The 15,875-nt window shown below is 40.2% G+C and overlaps 1 protein-coding gene across 2 annotated transcripts in view; it reads left to right on the top strand.

Moving 5' to 3' along the window:
- Positions 1-15,875, top strand: part of NSF (N-ethylmaleimide sensitive factor, vesicle fusing ATPase) — a 132,161-nt gene that overhangs the window by 110,505 nt on the left and 5,781 nt on the right. For both annotated transcript variants that reach the window (XM_028498343.2, XM_028498345.1), the window contains exons 17-18: positions 14,355-14,489; positions 15,590-15,703. In XM_028498343.2, coding sequence (XP_028354144.1) covers positions 14,355-14,489; positions 15,590-15,703 — 249 coding nt within the window. The remainder of the gene's footprint in view (positions 1-14,354; positions 14,490-15,589; positions 15,704-15,875) is intronic.

Raw genomic sequence — 15,875 nt, 5'->3', positions numbered from 1 at the left:
ATAGGGTGGGAGGGAGGGAGACGCAAGAGGGAAGAGATATGGGAACATATGTATATGTATAACTGATTCACTTTGTTATAAAGCAGAAACTAACACACCATTGTAAAGCAATTATACTCCAATAAAGATGTTAAGAAAAAACAACCGTGAAAGAAATTTGGTGAGTCCTTTCATAAAACATTGTTGCAGATATCTGCTAAATAAAACCATGTTTTCAAAATAGGGTTTTTTGTTTTGTTTTTCAGTAGAGCACATCTAAAATACGTATTAATTAATGCAAAAAATTATAAGATAGATATATACATACACCATTTTCAGGTAACTCAAAATTAAATATCTAAATTTTAATCATAGAAAAATGCTAATGGTGCTGAGACAAAATATTCTCTCACTGCCTTAAATATATTACTGTGACTTGACATCAGCATTAGAAAAGTGTTAATTATACCATCATAATGTTCCATGGGGCCATGAATCTAGTTATGAGTATCCTTTCTGCACAACTTACTGATTGTATTGTACTTGGAGTCAGAAAACCTGAGTTTGAGTCTTAGCACAGCCATCTGGCGTTTTAGTCTTGAACTAGTCCCTTAATACCTTTGTGTCTATTTCTTCATCTGTAAAATGAAGATAATTCCTCCTTACCTACCACAGTGACGGCCAACTCACATAATGTAAGTTCTATGTAAACCTGCGGGCTGCACAGATATAAGTTATTAATGCCTTATTGTGAAAAGCATAGAGTTACTGAGAAGTAGGAGTATGCTGTTGTCCGCAGAGAATGTCATTTGTAAAGAATCAGTTTATAAAGTTCTATCCTTAAAAAAGGATGAATGTTTCTCTTGCGTGATTTGAATGTTCCCACTGCTTGGAGCCTAGGGATTGACATCTAAGATTTTGTTTCTTCCTGTTTTCTTAATGTTTCAAAGTTCTTAGGGGTTTAGTATTTTATTAAGGCTGTTGTATAGAACTAGAAATGTATTTCCCAGCTGTTGTTGTTTTAAGAAAAGAGGTGCCTTTAGATAGTCCACAGAACCTCTTTAGCATGTAAGATAGGAAAACTAAAGAATGTAACTGTATATAGCAAATTTCCACGGAAAGTGAGTTCAGAGTTTCAAGTTGGAATGCCCAGGTTCAACTTCTCTCATTTGCAATACTGGAAAAAGAAGTAAAGGCACCCTGCTTCCCCATCGCCCATTCACTGAAATTTAGAAGCTTCCTGAGTCCTAAGACAAATACTCTGGTCTGGGGATTGAAGATCCCTATTATAAAAGGGAGAATGAAGTAGAAACAGGAATTTCAGAGTTCAACAGCGTGAAGAGTAGAGAGAGGGCCAGGGCTTCTGGCCATTGTGGGATCCCAAGGACACTACCCTTTACACTTGTCCTTAGCCTCCAGGGACTGGCCCCCCTTCCTTTTTCCCTGTAGCTACCTGTTGCTTGTGACTAAAGTTCACCTCTTTTTCTAATCCAAGGTGGAACAGAATAGCATTTCACAGCTTCTCTTCTACCTTGCTGTCCCCAAAACAAATACACCGATCTTTGAAGATCCGTAAGGGTTTATACTATATGGCGTAACAGCTATTGGGTGAGAAGAACCAATAAGGGGAAGCTTACAAAGGGTCCAAAACAATCTGTCAGTATTCCTGATAGTTATTGGAATGTAGATGGAACAAGGCCTTGATCTTTTCAGGTCACAGCTTGGTCTGTAACCATGTTTTCATCTTGACAATCCTGCTTACCTCTCACATTGGGGAATGGCAAATGTCAAGAGTGCTTTTCACAAGGGAAGCTCCAGACAATCTGCCTAGACCGTCCCTTCCCTTCTTTCTCTTTCTCTCTTCCTCCCTTTTCTTCCTTCCTCCCCTTCCTTCCTCCCTCCCTCCCGCCTCCCTCCCTTCCCTGTCTCCTCTTCCTTCCTTCCTTCCTCTCTTCCTCTCTTCTTCTCTTCCCCTCTCTCTCTTTGCAGACCTATTTAGGCTACATAGATGATGATATTTGTTGAATGGATATCTTGAAGATGGTGAAGTCTACATGTAGAACTGGCATTGGCAGTGTAAATAAGAGCTCAGGAGTTAGAATTAGAAGACTTGAATTCAGTCACTTAATTTGAGCCTCAATTTTCTCATTGTAAAACGGGAACAGTAGTAATATTTAACTAATATTTAGATCGTGAGAATTAAATAAGATAAATGTTGATTATAGTTCTTTGTAAACTGCAAATCACAACTCAATTGTTAGTTTATTATTCACTTTAAAGAAAACTCTGACTCTGTCTTTCCTCACACAAAAAAATATGTAAAACCAACAAAGTAACCAACCCATATCAAAGGAGCTAGGCTCCAGGTGGCTGCTGCGGAAGAAGCCAGCCCTAGAAATGTCAGCAGGAATGACAGCTTCCTTTCCCTCTAGCTGCCAGCCATCGGGCTCCTGCAGACCCTGCTGGGGCCAGCCCTGGAGCAGGTGGAAGAAGGGTGCCAGTTCCCCAAGTAAGGAGTAATAATGGGAAGGGAGGACAGGGAGAAATACCAGCCAGAGCAGGGAGATGAAAAGCTTGGTGGCCGATCCGCTAGTGATCCATTATCTATATTATATAAAGTGGGCCCGTGTCAGAAACTGCCTGCCTAAGGATCAAATCGCCTTCCACTTAATCCTGTCATTCTCTAAGTGTGATTTCAGTTATGAAGAAAAAAGGACTGGAGGAAATATGCCAAAATTTTTTGTTTTCTGTGATTGCCTCCAAATTTTGAAAAAAAAGTTTGAGCTCATCCTCCCAATATTTTAATGCATTTATTATTCTGTTAGTTGATGTTCATTTTAAAATGTACAAAAAAGGAATTTTTAAAAAGAATGAAGAGAAAAACAAAAGTTAAAGGAAGTTCTATTATTTCTCCATCTTAAAGAGAACTGCTCTTAGATGGTAGATCATAGGTGGGTATTTCTGCTTTATTATTTCTTACATTTTATACATTTTCTACAATAAGCATTTGTTACTTTATAATCAGGAAAAATAAAAACTTAATGTGTATACAGTTGTTTTCATTTTTAACTCAGCAGTATAACTGTCAAAATTCCAGTCCTTTGCAACTAAGTTGCTGCTTGACTAACAATAACAGTTAAATGAATCTACCTTTGTATCTGAGCTTGTCTGTATGCAATATATTCTGTTAGCCTTGTTTTTTCTTTAAGGCTGATTTAGTTTAAGGTCTGATGTGTAAGATACTCTGTGGTCCTGCGAGTAAAAGTGTGTATGTAAGTGCCTCCTGACTCTCACGGTCGTCCTTGGACACCCACCTGGCATTCAGCTCAGTGCTGTGCTTCCAGGCTGAACTTAACGATGGTTGAATGCCAGTGTGACCAAGGTTGACCAGGATGGATGGTGACAGTTCTACTAAGCTTCATGGAAAGGAGATGAGAAGTTTCTTTCTATCCAAAAATATTTCTTTTGAAATGCAAGTTTGAAATATTTCTTTAGGGAATATATACTTTTATTAGGATGTACATTTCATAAACTTTTGTTCTGGACTGTAGAAATAACAAAGATGAATAAGACATGCTACCTGCCCTCAAAGAGCTCATAATCTAGGACCACCTATTCAGTTGTGCAGTTTGGGTACAAGCTGTGCACAAGGTCAACTGGCAAGTGGGGGTTAACATCCAGCCCACACTCCAGTCGCCCTGTGAGCCATGTACCCTGACGTGGGCTGTAACTGCCTAGCTGAGTAGGGTTGCCACATTTAGTAGATGAGGATATAGGATGCCAAGTTAAATTTGAATTTCAGAAAGACACCAAATAATCTTTTTTTTTTTTTTTTTTTTTTTTTTTTTTTTTTTTTTTTTTGCGGTGCGCGGCCCTCTCACTGTTGTGGCCTCTCCCGCTGCGGAGCACAGGCTCCGGACGCGCAGGCTCAGCGGCCATGGCTCACGGGCCCAGCCGCTCCGCAGCACGTGGGATCTTCCCAGACCGGGGCACGAACCCGTGTCTCCTGCATCGGCAGGCGGACTCTCAACCACTGTGCCACCAGGGAAGCCCCCAAGTAATCTTTTAGTGTAAGTATATCCCATGCATTGTTTGGGACATACTTATACTCAGGGCTTTATCTCGCAACCCTAGCCTGAGGAAGAGGAAAAGGGGTACCTTTTTACTCATACAAGGTGCTGGGGCTTTAGGAGATGGGGACAAGGGTGGCTGCATATACCTAGATGACTGCTTTTTTCTAATTCATCCACCTAGGAGGGGTATTTTTTTTCTTATTTGTATGCAAGTCAACTGGTGTCCCTGACACAATCCAGTGAGGGAGAAAGATGTGTAAACATGATGATGTAAATAGTTAAGTTTTATAACTTACGTGGGTTCCAGTGGACTATGGAGGAAAGTATGGTCCATTTTACCTGAGAAAATCTGCAAATATTTCACAAATAGTAGTTCTTGATCCTGGTCTTGAAAGATGAGTAAAAGGGAGATTGATGAGGACCATTATGCTGTGCTGAGAATTCCAGCTCTGCAGCAGTGGGCAGAGATGGTGAAGGCTGTGCCTGCGCCAGAACTAGCACATTTTTATTATTTACATACTAACTGATACTTGGGGATTGAAGGATACGTTTTGTGTACAGTTACTTATCTTAGGCTTCATATGGCATATTCATTTTCACTGGAGGGAAGAATAGGAATTAGTAAGAAATCAAAGGCTTCATTTTTCCGAAATGACTGAAGCTTAACCTCTTTATATATCAATTGCTGTTATACTTTAGCCTTTTTTAAAAGGAAAGAAATGCTACATACATCTTTGGTGTCTCAAGCAAAGTATTATAAACACTACGTCAATGAATAAGGATCTTCATTACAAACCATAATCACATGGCGATTATGCAAGAACTATTGGAATGTAGAGGACTCGGCCCTGGGAGTCATTAAGTAGGCCCAGTGTGCCCTGTTGTTTTGAGTTTGTTGTACTTTTTCTTGTTTTTAATGGTTTTGCTATCAGCTTTTACTTGAGGAATTCAAGTGAGTTGTGTCAGTCTGCCTGCCTCTGACAATTCCCCCTCATCTAATTTGCTGCTTCTTGTCAGCTGTGAGCTAAGAAGGGCAACCTCCAGGACCCTTGAGTTGTCTGTAAAGTGAGAGCAGCTAGGCTCTGATGAGAGCCGGAGGAGCTTCCTGCCAGCAGGGCCATGTCGTGAATTCCGTGGGTCCCTTTCTTCCTAAAAAACAATGTGAAACTTTTATTTTCCAACTGTTGGTATTTAAAACGTTTTCCTCAACCTGAAAGTGCTTTTATTTTTCTTCTGATTTTAGAAGAAGTTAGAATATTTCTGTGGGCCTTGGCCCCTGTGCCCGCTGTGCCCAGTGGATAAGTTGGTACTACCTGTGAGTAGTCACTTGAACCTCATTTATTGTGTTTTTTCAGTTCTAGAAGTTAGAGAATTTTGTATATATCTTGGTTCTTGGCTATGTTCTAGATAGTTGAAATTGTTCAGTAAATCGGCCTCCAGATAAATGAGGTGTTTTTGCTGGGCACATTGAATCCATGCTCGGAGAGGGTGGAGCCTGAAGGAGCAAACTGGGTTGTGTAGGGTTAAAGGAGGGCAGAATGTGGAGAGAAGGCAAGTTCTGAAATATCTTGAACGTAAGGGATAATTGCGAACTGGTAGAAAACTCTGGAAAGCATTTTAATAAAGAGGAATGCTATGGATAAAAATCGCAGAGGTAGAAGTTAAATGAGAAAGAAGAAGAAAATTGAACTGATTAGAGCACAGGGGTCATTTTAGGGCATCTCAAACTAAAAGCGGAGGGAGGGAGGGAAAGTCTACTGTGGGTGCCAGGTGGAAGAGTTTGGATTTGCTGATGAATCAGTGATCATCTTAGTTAAGTTTCTAATGAGAGAGCACCTACAAAACTGGGCACTAAGAATACTGTACATCAGTACGTCTTTATTTTCTTAATTTATTTAAGCTTTTCTCCTAAGAGCTCAGAGGTCGTAATTTCTAGGTGATATATCTATCTAACTCATAATTAAGAGATCAGCCATTGCTGATATAAGTTAAAAATTACACAAATAAGAATGGACAGCAAAGCATAGTGGGAATATCGGTGAGGCCTGAACTCTGGTTTCAGCTCCCTCCCTGGATGTAAAATCTTACCCCCGTTTCTCACCTACAAAATAGCCAGGAGAGGAGAGGGAGGAGGAGAGAACTAGGCAAGCTTTCAGAGCTGCTCTGAGTATAAAATCTGATGATTCCATGTCTTTTTCACAAACTGGTACTAAAATATTCTTTAAAATCTCAGAGTGGTCTGCTCTTGCCTATATTAATTTTTAAAAATTATTTGGGGTGACGTTTCTCATTTCATATTCAGTATGCATTGTGAATTCCCCCTCTTTATCGTCGTCTGTCCTGCCTGCAGCACCAGGAGGATGGTTACAAAGACAAGTAGGCTAAGAATTTGCTTCAGGGTAAAATCTAATGGAGAGTTTAAGTGTAGTTGTCTGCCTAGTTGTAACATGATTTATTTGAAACATCCTTCCTTTGGTATTCAACTTAAACATTTAACTACCAAAAAAAGAAGTTACAGACATTTGAGCGTGAGAAATCAAATGCATGCAGGATATGCAAAGAGGCCCCATTCCTCTCCTTTCGCTGTCCAGACTCTGGTTGTTTTTTTTGTTTGTTTTTTATAAATTTATTTATTTTTATTTATTTATTTTTGCTGTGTTGGGTCTTCGTTTCTGTGCGAGGGCTTTCTCTAGTTGCGGCGAGCGGGGGCCACTCTTCATCGCGGTGCACGGGCCTCTCGCTGTCGCGGCCTCTCTTGTTGCGGAGCACAGGCTCCAGACGCGCAGGCTCAGTAGTTGTGGCTCACGGGCCCAGTTGCCCCGTGGCATGTGGGATCTTCCCAGACCAGGGCTCGAACCCGTGTCCCCTTCATTGGCAGGCAGATTCTCAACCACTGCGCCACCAGCGAAGCCCGGTTGTTTTTAATAGTAGTCAAATTTTTCCCTTGATTTGGGGAAACCAAGAGTTGTAGGAGATGCTTAATAATACTTATCTCGCTAGCTTAAATTAATGGCTTCTAATGAGTCTTATCTTTTCTCTGTTAGAGAAGTCTGTATTATGAATAGTTATGAATAGCTTAACTATTGACGATCAATTGATTAGCTAAAAGAAAGCGGTATGACATCCTTTGCATCTAGTTGTATTGTAAATGAAGCATACATGCTGATCATTCTGGATTGTTTTCTTTAAAACTTGTTGACTTGTTATCATAGTATTCAACACCTGGGGCTCAGATGTATAGACTCTGAAACGGTAGTTATTTTCCTAGTTATTTTCCTGTTGAACATTTGGTATAGTGTGCATTATTCAGGGCCAGAAGAGAAGTGTAACAAGGAAGGAGTGATCTGTGGCCCTTGAAACCTACACTGAGATCACCATTCATTCATTCAACATAAATGTATCAACCTGTCACTATGTTCAAGGCACTATGCTAGCCCTGGATCCATCAGTGAAACCAAACAGACACAAGTCCTGTCCTTATGAGGGAAGACCAGCAATAAATAGAATAAGTAAGTAAAGACAGTAAATGAGTAAAGTATATAGTATGTTAAGAGGTGATCCCTACTGTGAGGGGAAAGAGCAGGATAAAGGGAGATGAAGCGGGGGTGGGGGGGTAGGCCCTGTGGGAAAGGTGGTGACACTGGAGCAGAGCCCTGACTTTGAGGCAGAGAACCATGTGGATGTATAAGGGAAGAGCATTCTAGATAGAGGTAACATCAGAGTATCTTCTGTGTGCCAGGCATGCTGTGCTAGAGACCTGCAAGGACAGAGATGAATAAAACATGGCCCCGCCCCCAGGGAGCTGACAGGCTAGAAACAAGATTCAGACTTGCAAATAAATGCAGTGGTAAAGTTGTATTAGCTCTCTGGTGGATAGAATTTTTTATTTAATCTGCACTGAATAATAACAAACTAAGTTAAAATATCAGACATTACTCCCATTTCAAGAATGAAGCTAGTGTAAGTGACAAACTGAAGCACCTCTTACCAGAAAAGCTTCACATCCTCTGCCCTGAGCTGATTTCTTCCTCAGAGTCCCTGCCTCTCACCGAGGCCCCTCACTCTCAACCTGCTGTCACGGCTGCTTCTGAGGGGCGTTTGATCTTTAGCTTCAGGCCTCGTCTGGGCCTTGACTAACCGTCGTTAAGCTGAAGATCGGTGCGCTCATCTCCCCCTAATGCAGAGTGAATCTTGGCCCTCTGGGAGAATGCACCCTCTTGGCATCGTTTGCGGCCAGTGCCGTGCATTGTTGGGAAGAGAGGAATTCTCAGGTGCCTCACCGCTCGCCCACCCGACCCGATGTCATAGATTCCTGACATCCCAGGCAGAGGACAGTTTTTCAGGTTCCTCTCAAGACCATCGTTCAAGCTCTCACTTCCTTTCATTCCTGCCTCCTCTGACAGTGATGGCAAAGGCCTCCCTCCCCCACGCATTCTCACCTCATGTTCTACTCTGACAAGTAGGTAGGATTTTTAATCCCGTTTTTATGGTTGAGGAAGAAACAGGTGCTGAGAAGTTCAGTAATCTAGCCCAAATCACCCAGCTATGAATGGTGGAGCCTGTGCTTTTTGTATGGCACCAAGCCACCTGTCCATCAGGGGACTTGCCTCTCCTCCCTTGCTTTCTGCCCACCCTGGGCTTGCGTTGAAATGGAAGGCATGTGTGTGCATCACTGATGACGAGGCGCCGACCCTTCCTGGGCGCACTCACTCTGAGACCCTTTCTCAGAGCCGTCTTTCCCGCAGCAGCCCCCTCACAGGCTGCCGGACTGCCCGGCATGAAGCTCCTGGGATCATCTTTCTCGTCCTCACAGTTCTTCCTCCTCCAGCACCTTCTTTAGTTTCCTGTTGCTTTTTATACTAAATCTCCTTTCTTAGTTTGGCATTCTGAGTCTTCCTTTTATTGGCTGCCTACTCCCCATCTCTCTAAAAAGACTTCGTTTTCAGCCCTGAGGGCTCTGGCTCAGCTGCCTCCACCACCCACATGGGAATTAGGAGCATGGAAGACCTGTCCCTTTTCCTCCAGGGCCTCCTCTTCATCAGTGTCTCTGTGATACTATAGGAATCTTCCCAGATGACCCCATGCCAGTGAAGCTGTGCCCATAAGCTGTGTCCCCTCAGCCATTATTCATTTGTGTTTGCTGGTGTGTTACTTGGCAGTGGTCCCTGAATATTTACTTGGTCTCCCCAGCCAGATTGTACTCACTTTAGAGGCACAAACTGAATCTCATAATTCCATAAGTACCTGAACAGAGTCAGTTCATGTTAATGGTCTGATCAACTAATCTATTTTATCTTTAACTTACTGGGCTTATAAATTCTGAATTCTGAAAAATTTCACTTTTGTTTACAAAAGCCTCAAATTCTAACAACCAGAAAATAAAGTTTAAGGCCCCCCGGCACACTCACTTCTTAATCCATTTCAGGGTTTCCAGTTGTTCACAGTTCATTCTTCTTACCAAGGGTGTATTGCCCTTGCTCAGCATTGAATGATATGGAAATAATTGGCCTTTCTTTACTGCATAACTGACTTTATTTTTGTTAGCAGGTTAAAATCAGCCCTTCCATTTCACTGCAGTATTATATTGGTGGCATTTTTATTTAAGGGAGGGGAAAAAAAGCTTTCTTCCACATGAACTTTTGTTGCAAATCAGTTTATTGGGGCCAATCAATGGGCAGGACCTATGAAAGGGTGTGGATTATCTGGTTAGTCCTTTGTGTGGCAAAAGGCTTAGATACTGCTTAGTACTTGGTTCATTCTTCATCATGTAAAGAAGTGGTTTTTCTGAAGGATCAACACCTGACTGAGCCCTGCCTTTTTCATGGTAATGTTTTCACCTGAGTTGCTTCTTATGGTACTAAGAATTAGTTAACTAATACTTATTTAACCTTGGAACAATGTTTATCATAATCCGATTGGCAGATAGTCGTTTTATTTAAGCCTTTTCTTTATTGCATCAGGACTAGAAAATCTCAGTGAAGAGTATGCTGGGAACAATTTTTTCCAAGTTAAGTTGTCGCTCAGCTTTTTTTCTTTCCATCAAGGGGCATGTTTTGGCGTTATAGACTCGGACTAGTAGCCACTAGTAGTTGGATTTCTCTTTCTGGGTTGAGCTCTACTTTTATTTTTAAAGCTGGCCTTCTCATTTCATGCTGCTGGCAACTTTTTCTCCAAAATGTTCTCCAATGTGATTTATGATATTAATATATTCAGAGCTGGTTTTTCATGGTAAAGCGTCCTCATGAGTATTACCACTAATTAATATACAGAATGACCCAGCACACTTTAATTATTTGGTAATGTTTGTCGGTGTTTTCTTAAAGATGATGCTAGCAAGTCAGGGCCTGAGCTTCCCTGGGTCGTGACCTCTCTGCAGTGTTTGCAGTCTTGTTAAACAAGAAGAAAAGCAGAACATAAATTAACATCTCCATTATAAGTTGCTCTGCATTTCCCAGCCTTAACACTCTGAAGAGCATAGTCACTGGTAAGGTAAGACAAAGTTTCACTAGGAAAATGGCAATTCCAGCCTTCTGGAATGGGTAAGAAGAAGCCATTCTTCTAGGGCCAGTGTTGTCCTCTGTAAGAGAGGGGCAAGATGAGGGGGTTTGAATTATGGACTATGGAACATTAAAAACCTAAGGAAAAAAGCAAAGTAACAGTTATCTTTAATTGTAATGAAGATATACCAGCCTGTGTGGCTTTTGGCATCTATGAGCCTTCAAGGATATGTTCCTAAGTTTACAAACAGAATTTTAAAATAGTTCAAAAATAGTTCGAGTGTAAAAGCACCACTTTTCTGTTACATAGTAGAAGCTTATATGTCTTTATGTGTTCGTAATTACCCCAACACCCCAGTTTTTGTTTTTGTTATTTTGCCTTTGGATTTATCTATTTCTGCTCCTTCTGGCTTGGATGTCCTTCCCCTTCGTCTCCTAATCACCCCACTCACTCCTTAAGACTCAGTTCAGATATTGTCTCCTCCAGAGAAAAAGATGATGTGTCTCTGCCACACGTTTCTTCCCTCTACCATGACATCCTATGTGCAATACCTCTACCTTTCCATATTGTATTATAATGATCTGTTTTGTATCTGTCTCTCTGTGTATACAAGATCTATCCCGTATTCATCCAGAAGCTTGGTAAAGGTCTGTTGACAGTGTGTTTGATTTTTAGCTAGTTGGTTTCTTGAATAATAACAACGATTACCCTTTAATGTGTATGCTTCAGAGGTATACTTCTCTCTCACAGTCTTTGCACAGGCATTTGATATGCCAATTACTAATTATACCAGAAAGCTCAACCTTGTTTCTCTGGTAGGCCTGTGTTTATGTTGGTGCATCATCCATTCTTGGCACAGCAGATGGACAAAAGCAATCAGTAAGACTGAGAAAGGCTAGCACACCTTATTAGCAATAGTGGTTTAATATTTACAAAACCCCAGTTGAAATTGTTTTGGCATCTGATCTTCAATTTCTTAAAATCTTTTCCTACATTTAATTTTCACATAATTTTTTAATTTTCTCATTTATTTTAATGCCCTGAGTTTCTAAGATCTGTGAAAGGTTTAATTGTATTAAAGACTTATTTGTGGAATGAGGGTGTATCATACATCTAGTGACATAGTTTAAAATCCATTCCTCTTCCATTTTCCGAGTAAACATTTTTTTTTTTTTTTTTTTTTTTTTTTTTTGTGGTATGCGGGCCTCCCTCTTTTGTGGCCTCTCCCGTTGCGGAGCACAGGCTCCGGATGCGCAGGCTCAGCGGCCATGGCTCACGGGCCCAGCCGCTCCGCGGCATGTGGGATCCTCCCAGACCGGGGCGCGGACCCGGTTCCCCTGCATCGGCAGGCGGACGCGCAACCACTGCGCCACCAGGGAAGCCCCGCGAGTAAACATTTTTAAAACGTGTTTTTCTTCGTGAAAAAAGGCAGTATACAATTTCAGATTCTGGATCTGGTTTCCATTCCTGGCTCCATCATTTATTAGTTATTAGACCTTGAACAAATTAGTTAAATCTATAAGACTCAGTAGCTTCATCAGTAAAATAGAGATAATGCTGATACTTAATTCTTAGGATTATAATGGACACTGAATGAGAGCTTGATCTAAAGAGGTGCCATACTGCAAATAGGAGTAAATGGAAGTCTCCATATTGAGTGGTGAGGTACCCAGACTCCTTCCCCCATCGACTCCCATGTAGTATGTTGGGAACTAGTCTCTATAACCCTCAGGAAGGAGACTGGAAGATCCTCCGGGGAAAATGTGCACATCCTGACCTTTGAGGGATGCCCAGTAGTCAGCCAAGTCTTATCATCCTATCATGAAGCTCTCAGACTCAGAGCTTCCAGTCACTAGTTTAACTCTTAAGTATGAATAGTAATCCAACAATCACCAGACACTTGAAGAAAACCACCAGTGAACAAATAAGAAAAAAAAAAAAAGAAAGAAAAGAAAAAGGAACTCAGAGGAGACAAAGCAGAGAAAAGAAGAAAACATTTTTTAAAATGTGTAGTATTCACAGAGATCTAAAATAAGGTAGTATCCATGAAATATAATAGGATGTAATTTTTTTAAAAAAGAAACATTCAGTAAACAAGAAAGAGTGACTTATCTCAAGGTTCATAACTTATAGAACATATGGATAAAGAAAAGATTCTTTTAAAATTATATTTATTTTTAAAAGTTAGAAAGAATGAGTCAGAAAATCAGAATGGCATCAGTCTTCTAGTCAACAACACTGAAAATTAAAAGACAATAGAACAATGCCTTGAAAATTCTGTGGGGAAAGTTGTTTCTAACCTTGTTCTCTATACCTAGCCAAACTATAAAGTGTACAGTATTAAGGGTGGAATAAAGGCATTTCCAGGTCTTAAAATTTTTACCTCCCGTACACCCTTTCTCAGGAAGCTTTTGAAGTATATGTACCATGGAAAAGAGAGAATAAATGAAAAAACAAAGGAAGGTGAGGAGACAGGGGATCTAACAGAGGAGAGAGGAAAGTTCTAGGGCTACAGCTGTGCAGCAGGCCTAGAGAACAGTCAGTTCAGATTGAACTTTGAGAACAGAGGACTCCAGGAGGGGAATGTCTTTGAGAAAAAACACCCAAAACTTTAAAATTCCCTAACATGTTTGAACATATTAGTATGATATCCGTGGCAGTATTTGTTTGGGATGAACTTGTGGTAAGTACTTGATAAACTAAGCAAAGGGGGGGCGGGGGGGGAGTGGCAATTATTAACTCTAATAAAAACAAAATGTTGCCCAAGAAAGGAAATTTAATAATACACTACATGGCTTAGCTGTAAATCATATTTATATAATCATAATAAATACTGAATATAGATTTAACCAAAGACTGTGAAATAATTGGAAGGATGAGAAAAGGGACATATTGGGGTGGGGGGCTGTGCAAAATTAATATTAACTCTCCCTCTTCCATAATAGGAATTCAGGAAATGATATTTAAAGCTGAAAAGAAAAATCTAAAAATAATAGTGTACCACTGTTATTTAAAGATAAGGAAGTATAAATACAGGAAGAAAAACTAAGAGAGTAGAAAATGGTTGCTTCTGGAGAGAGGGAATCAGGAATGGTGGCCTAAGCCTGCTATAGTTTTTAAACATTCCTTGTATATTTTGGGGTTAAAAATTTAAAAGAAATTAAAGATATTAAATGAGACAATTATGTAAAGCATTTAACACCATGCCTTTCACAGTTAACTGCTGCATAAATGTAAGCTATTGTTATTATCCTACCTCTCCTAAAAACCGTAATAAAGCCTTGCTAAGTGGGTGGCATGGGGTTTCCATTCATTCATTTCATTTTTTTCCCAACCATACATATATTGATACTAGGTTGGCTGTGAAAAATGAATTACAAACATATACTAAGGTATCTTTCTATTTGGTTTGTGTATCTTCCTGATTTACTGATCCATGATGTTACTGATACGGATAAGGAGAAAGAGCAGTTGCCTCTTTCTGAACCACGTGCTAAAGAAAGTGTTGCTTTTTCTGAATCATGTTGTTGATACATTTTTTTAAGATTTTCAAGGGACTTCCTTGGCGGTCTAGTGGTTAAGACTCCGCGCTTCCACTGCAGGCAGGAACTAAGATCCCACATGCCATGCAGCACGGCCCAAAAAAAAAGGATTTTCAAGAGGACAGTTCTGAATTTTTTTCCTTCTCTTTTGCCTCATCATTTGCATTTCTGCGATTAAATAAATGGATATTGTTGAGGCTTACTCTAGTTTCCTAATCAGTTCTTTCCTATGTGTTGTAACACATTTTCTCCCTATGATCAGGGCCGCAAGCTTCTTATCATTGGGACCACGAGCCGCAAAGATGTCCTGCAGGAGATGGAAATGCTTAACGCCTTCAGCACCACCATCCATGTGCCCAGCATTGCCACAGGAGAGCAGCTGCTGGAGGCTTTGGAGGTGAGAATGAGCCAGTGGATGGCACACCGTTCGAAGAAAGGAGTTGAGGCTGGGATTAATGCTAAGGGTGCCCCAGACATCACACCTGGTGTTTAGTTTCTGTGTTAACCTAGAACACGGAACCTGGGATACACCTGCAGTCATTTTCAGGAATTAGAGGAAGAAGAGATAAATATAAGTGAGAGTGAAGTAATTCCTCATTCCTTGGTGGAAGCAGCATACAAACTGCCAGGAATGAATGACTTTGTGCCCAGCATGACTAATGCATATAGATTACGTGGACCAGAAACTTGGAATGGGGGGAGGGAATAGAGTAATCCATAAACAGAAAATTCAGTTATTCATAGTAGCTTTCAGCCCATTTACTTGCATTTAATAAATTGGAGCGATGGTTAAAGCCTTAGAAACTTGAAAAAAGCTATAGAAGTAAAAGCAACCCCTTTATTAACAAGTTCATAATGTGGAAATGTTTTCTGACTTTTTTTTGAGGATGACATAGTCTTTAATTTAAAAAAATATATATCCTTTATTAAACTTTTGATTAATATCAGTGTGCACAAATGACTTGATGAGGTGTTAGAAAATATTATCTAGTGACTTGTTCAGCAGTGAGAGTCAGGAAGGCTTCTTAAAATCCTCAAGATCCATACAGTTGGGGCATACTCCCGACGAAATAGAAACTATCTATATGATAAATGTTTCCAGCTTACCTTGTTTGAGCGGTTTTTGTGCTGGGGTTGAGTAAGAGAATTAAATTTAGTCTGCTTTGACACATATAGATTATTCCTAGAAAGGAATGTTAAAAATTTTAACTGATATTTATTATGGATTGGAGCTATTTTTCCCCCAGCAAATATATCTCTAAATTATAATCAAGGTCCGTAAGAAAACAGAGTTTAGGGTACGAGTTTTCATTTTCATGATTGCAGCTAATGGATTTCAGGCAAGTCAGGTTGTATTTTAAAATATGAGAGAATTCTGTCAGCTTGAACCAGTTAGGTAGTTCTTATCACTGTTCTTTTAAGGGTAAATGTGGGAATTAACTAATGTTGTTGATGCACTTATAGACGTGCTTTCATTTTTTTTAATTGTTTTTGTAGCTGTTGGGCAACTTCAGGGATAAAGAACGCACCACAATTGCACAGCAAGTCAAAGGGAAGAAGGTCTGGATAGGAATCAAGAAGTTACTAATGTTGATCGAGATGTCCCTACAGGTAAGATGCTTCCTTCTCCGTATGGTTCAGACATAGAAGCTTCACGATATATCCCAAGAGTTTTTATCATTCCCTCTCGCTGAGGTTTTAAGTTATAATTCTTTTATATTATTTCCAGAATCAGGTTGGTGTTAGTAGCCTGCTTCTGAGATCAAACGATAACTTATTGGTA

The sequence above is a fragment of the Physeter macrocephalus genome, chromosome 14 (assembly GCF_002837175.3).
Source record: "Physeter macrocephalus isolate SW-GA chromosome 14, ASM283717v5, whole genome shotgun sequence".
NCBI classification, from domain to species: domain Eukaryota; kingdom Metazoa; phylum Chordata; class Mammalia; order Artiodactyla; family Physeteridae; genus Physeter; species Physeter macrocephalus.
This window is presented reverse-complemented; position numbering and strand designations above follow the sequence as displayed.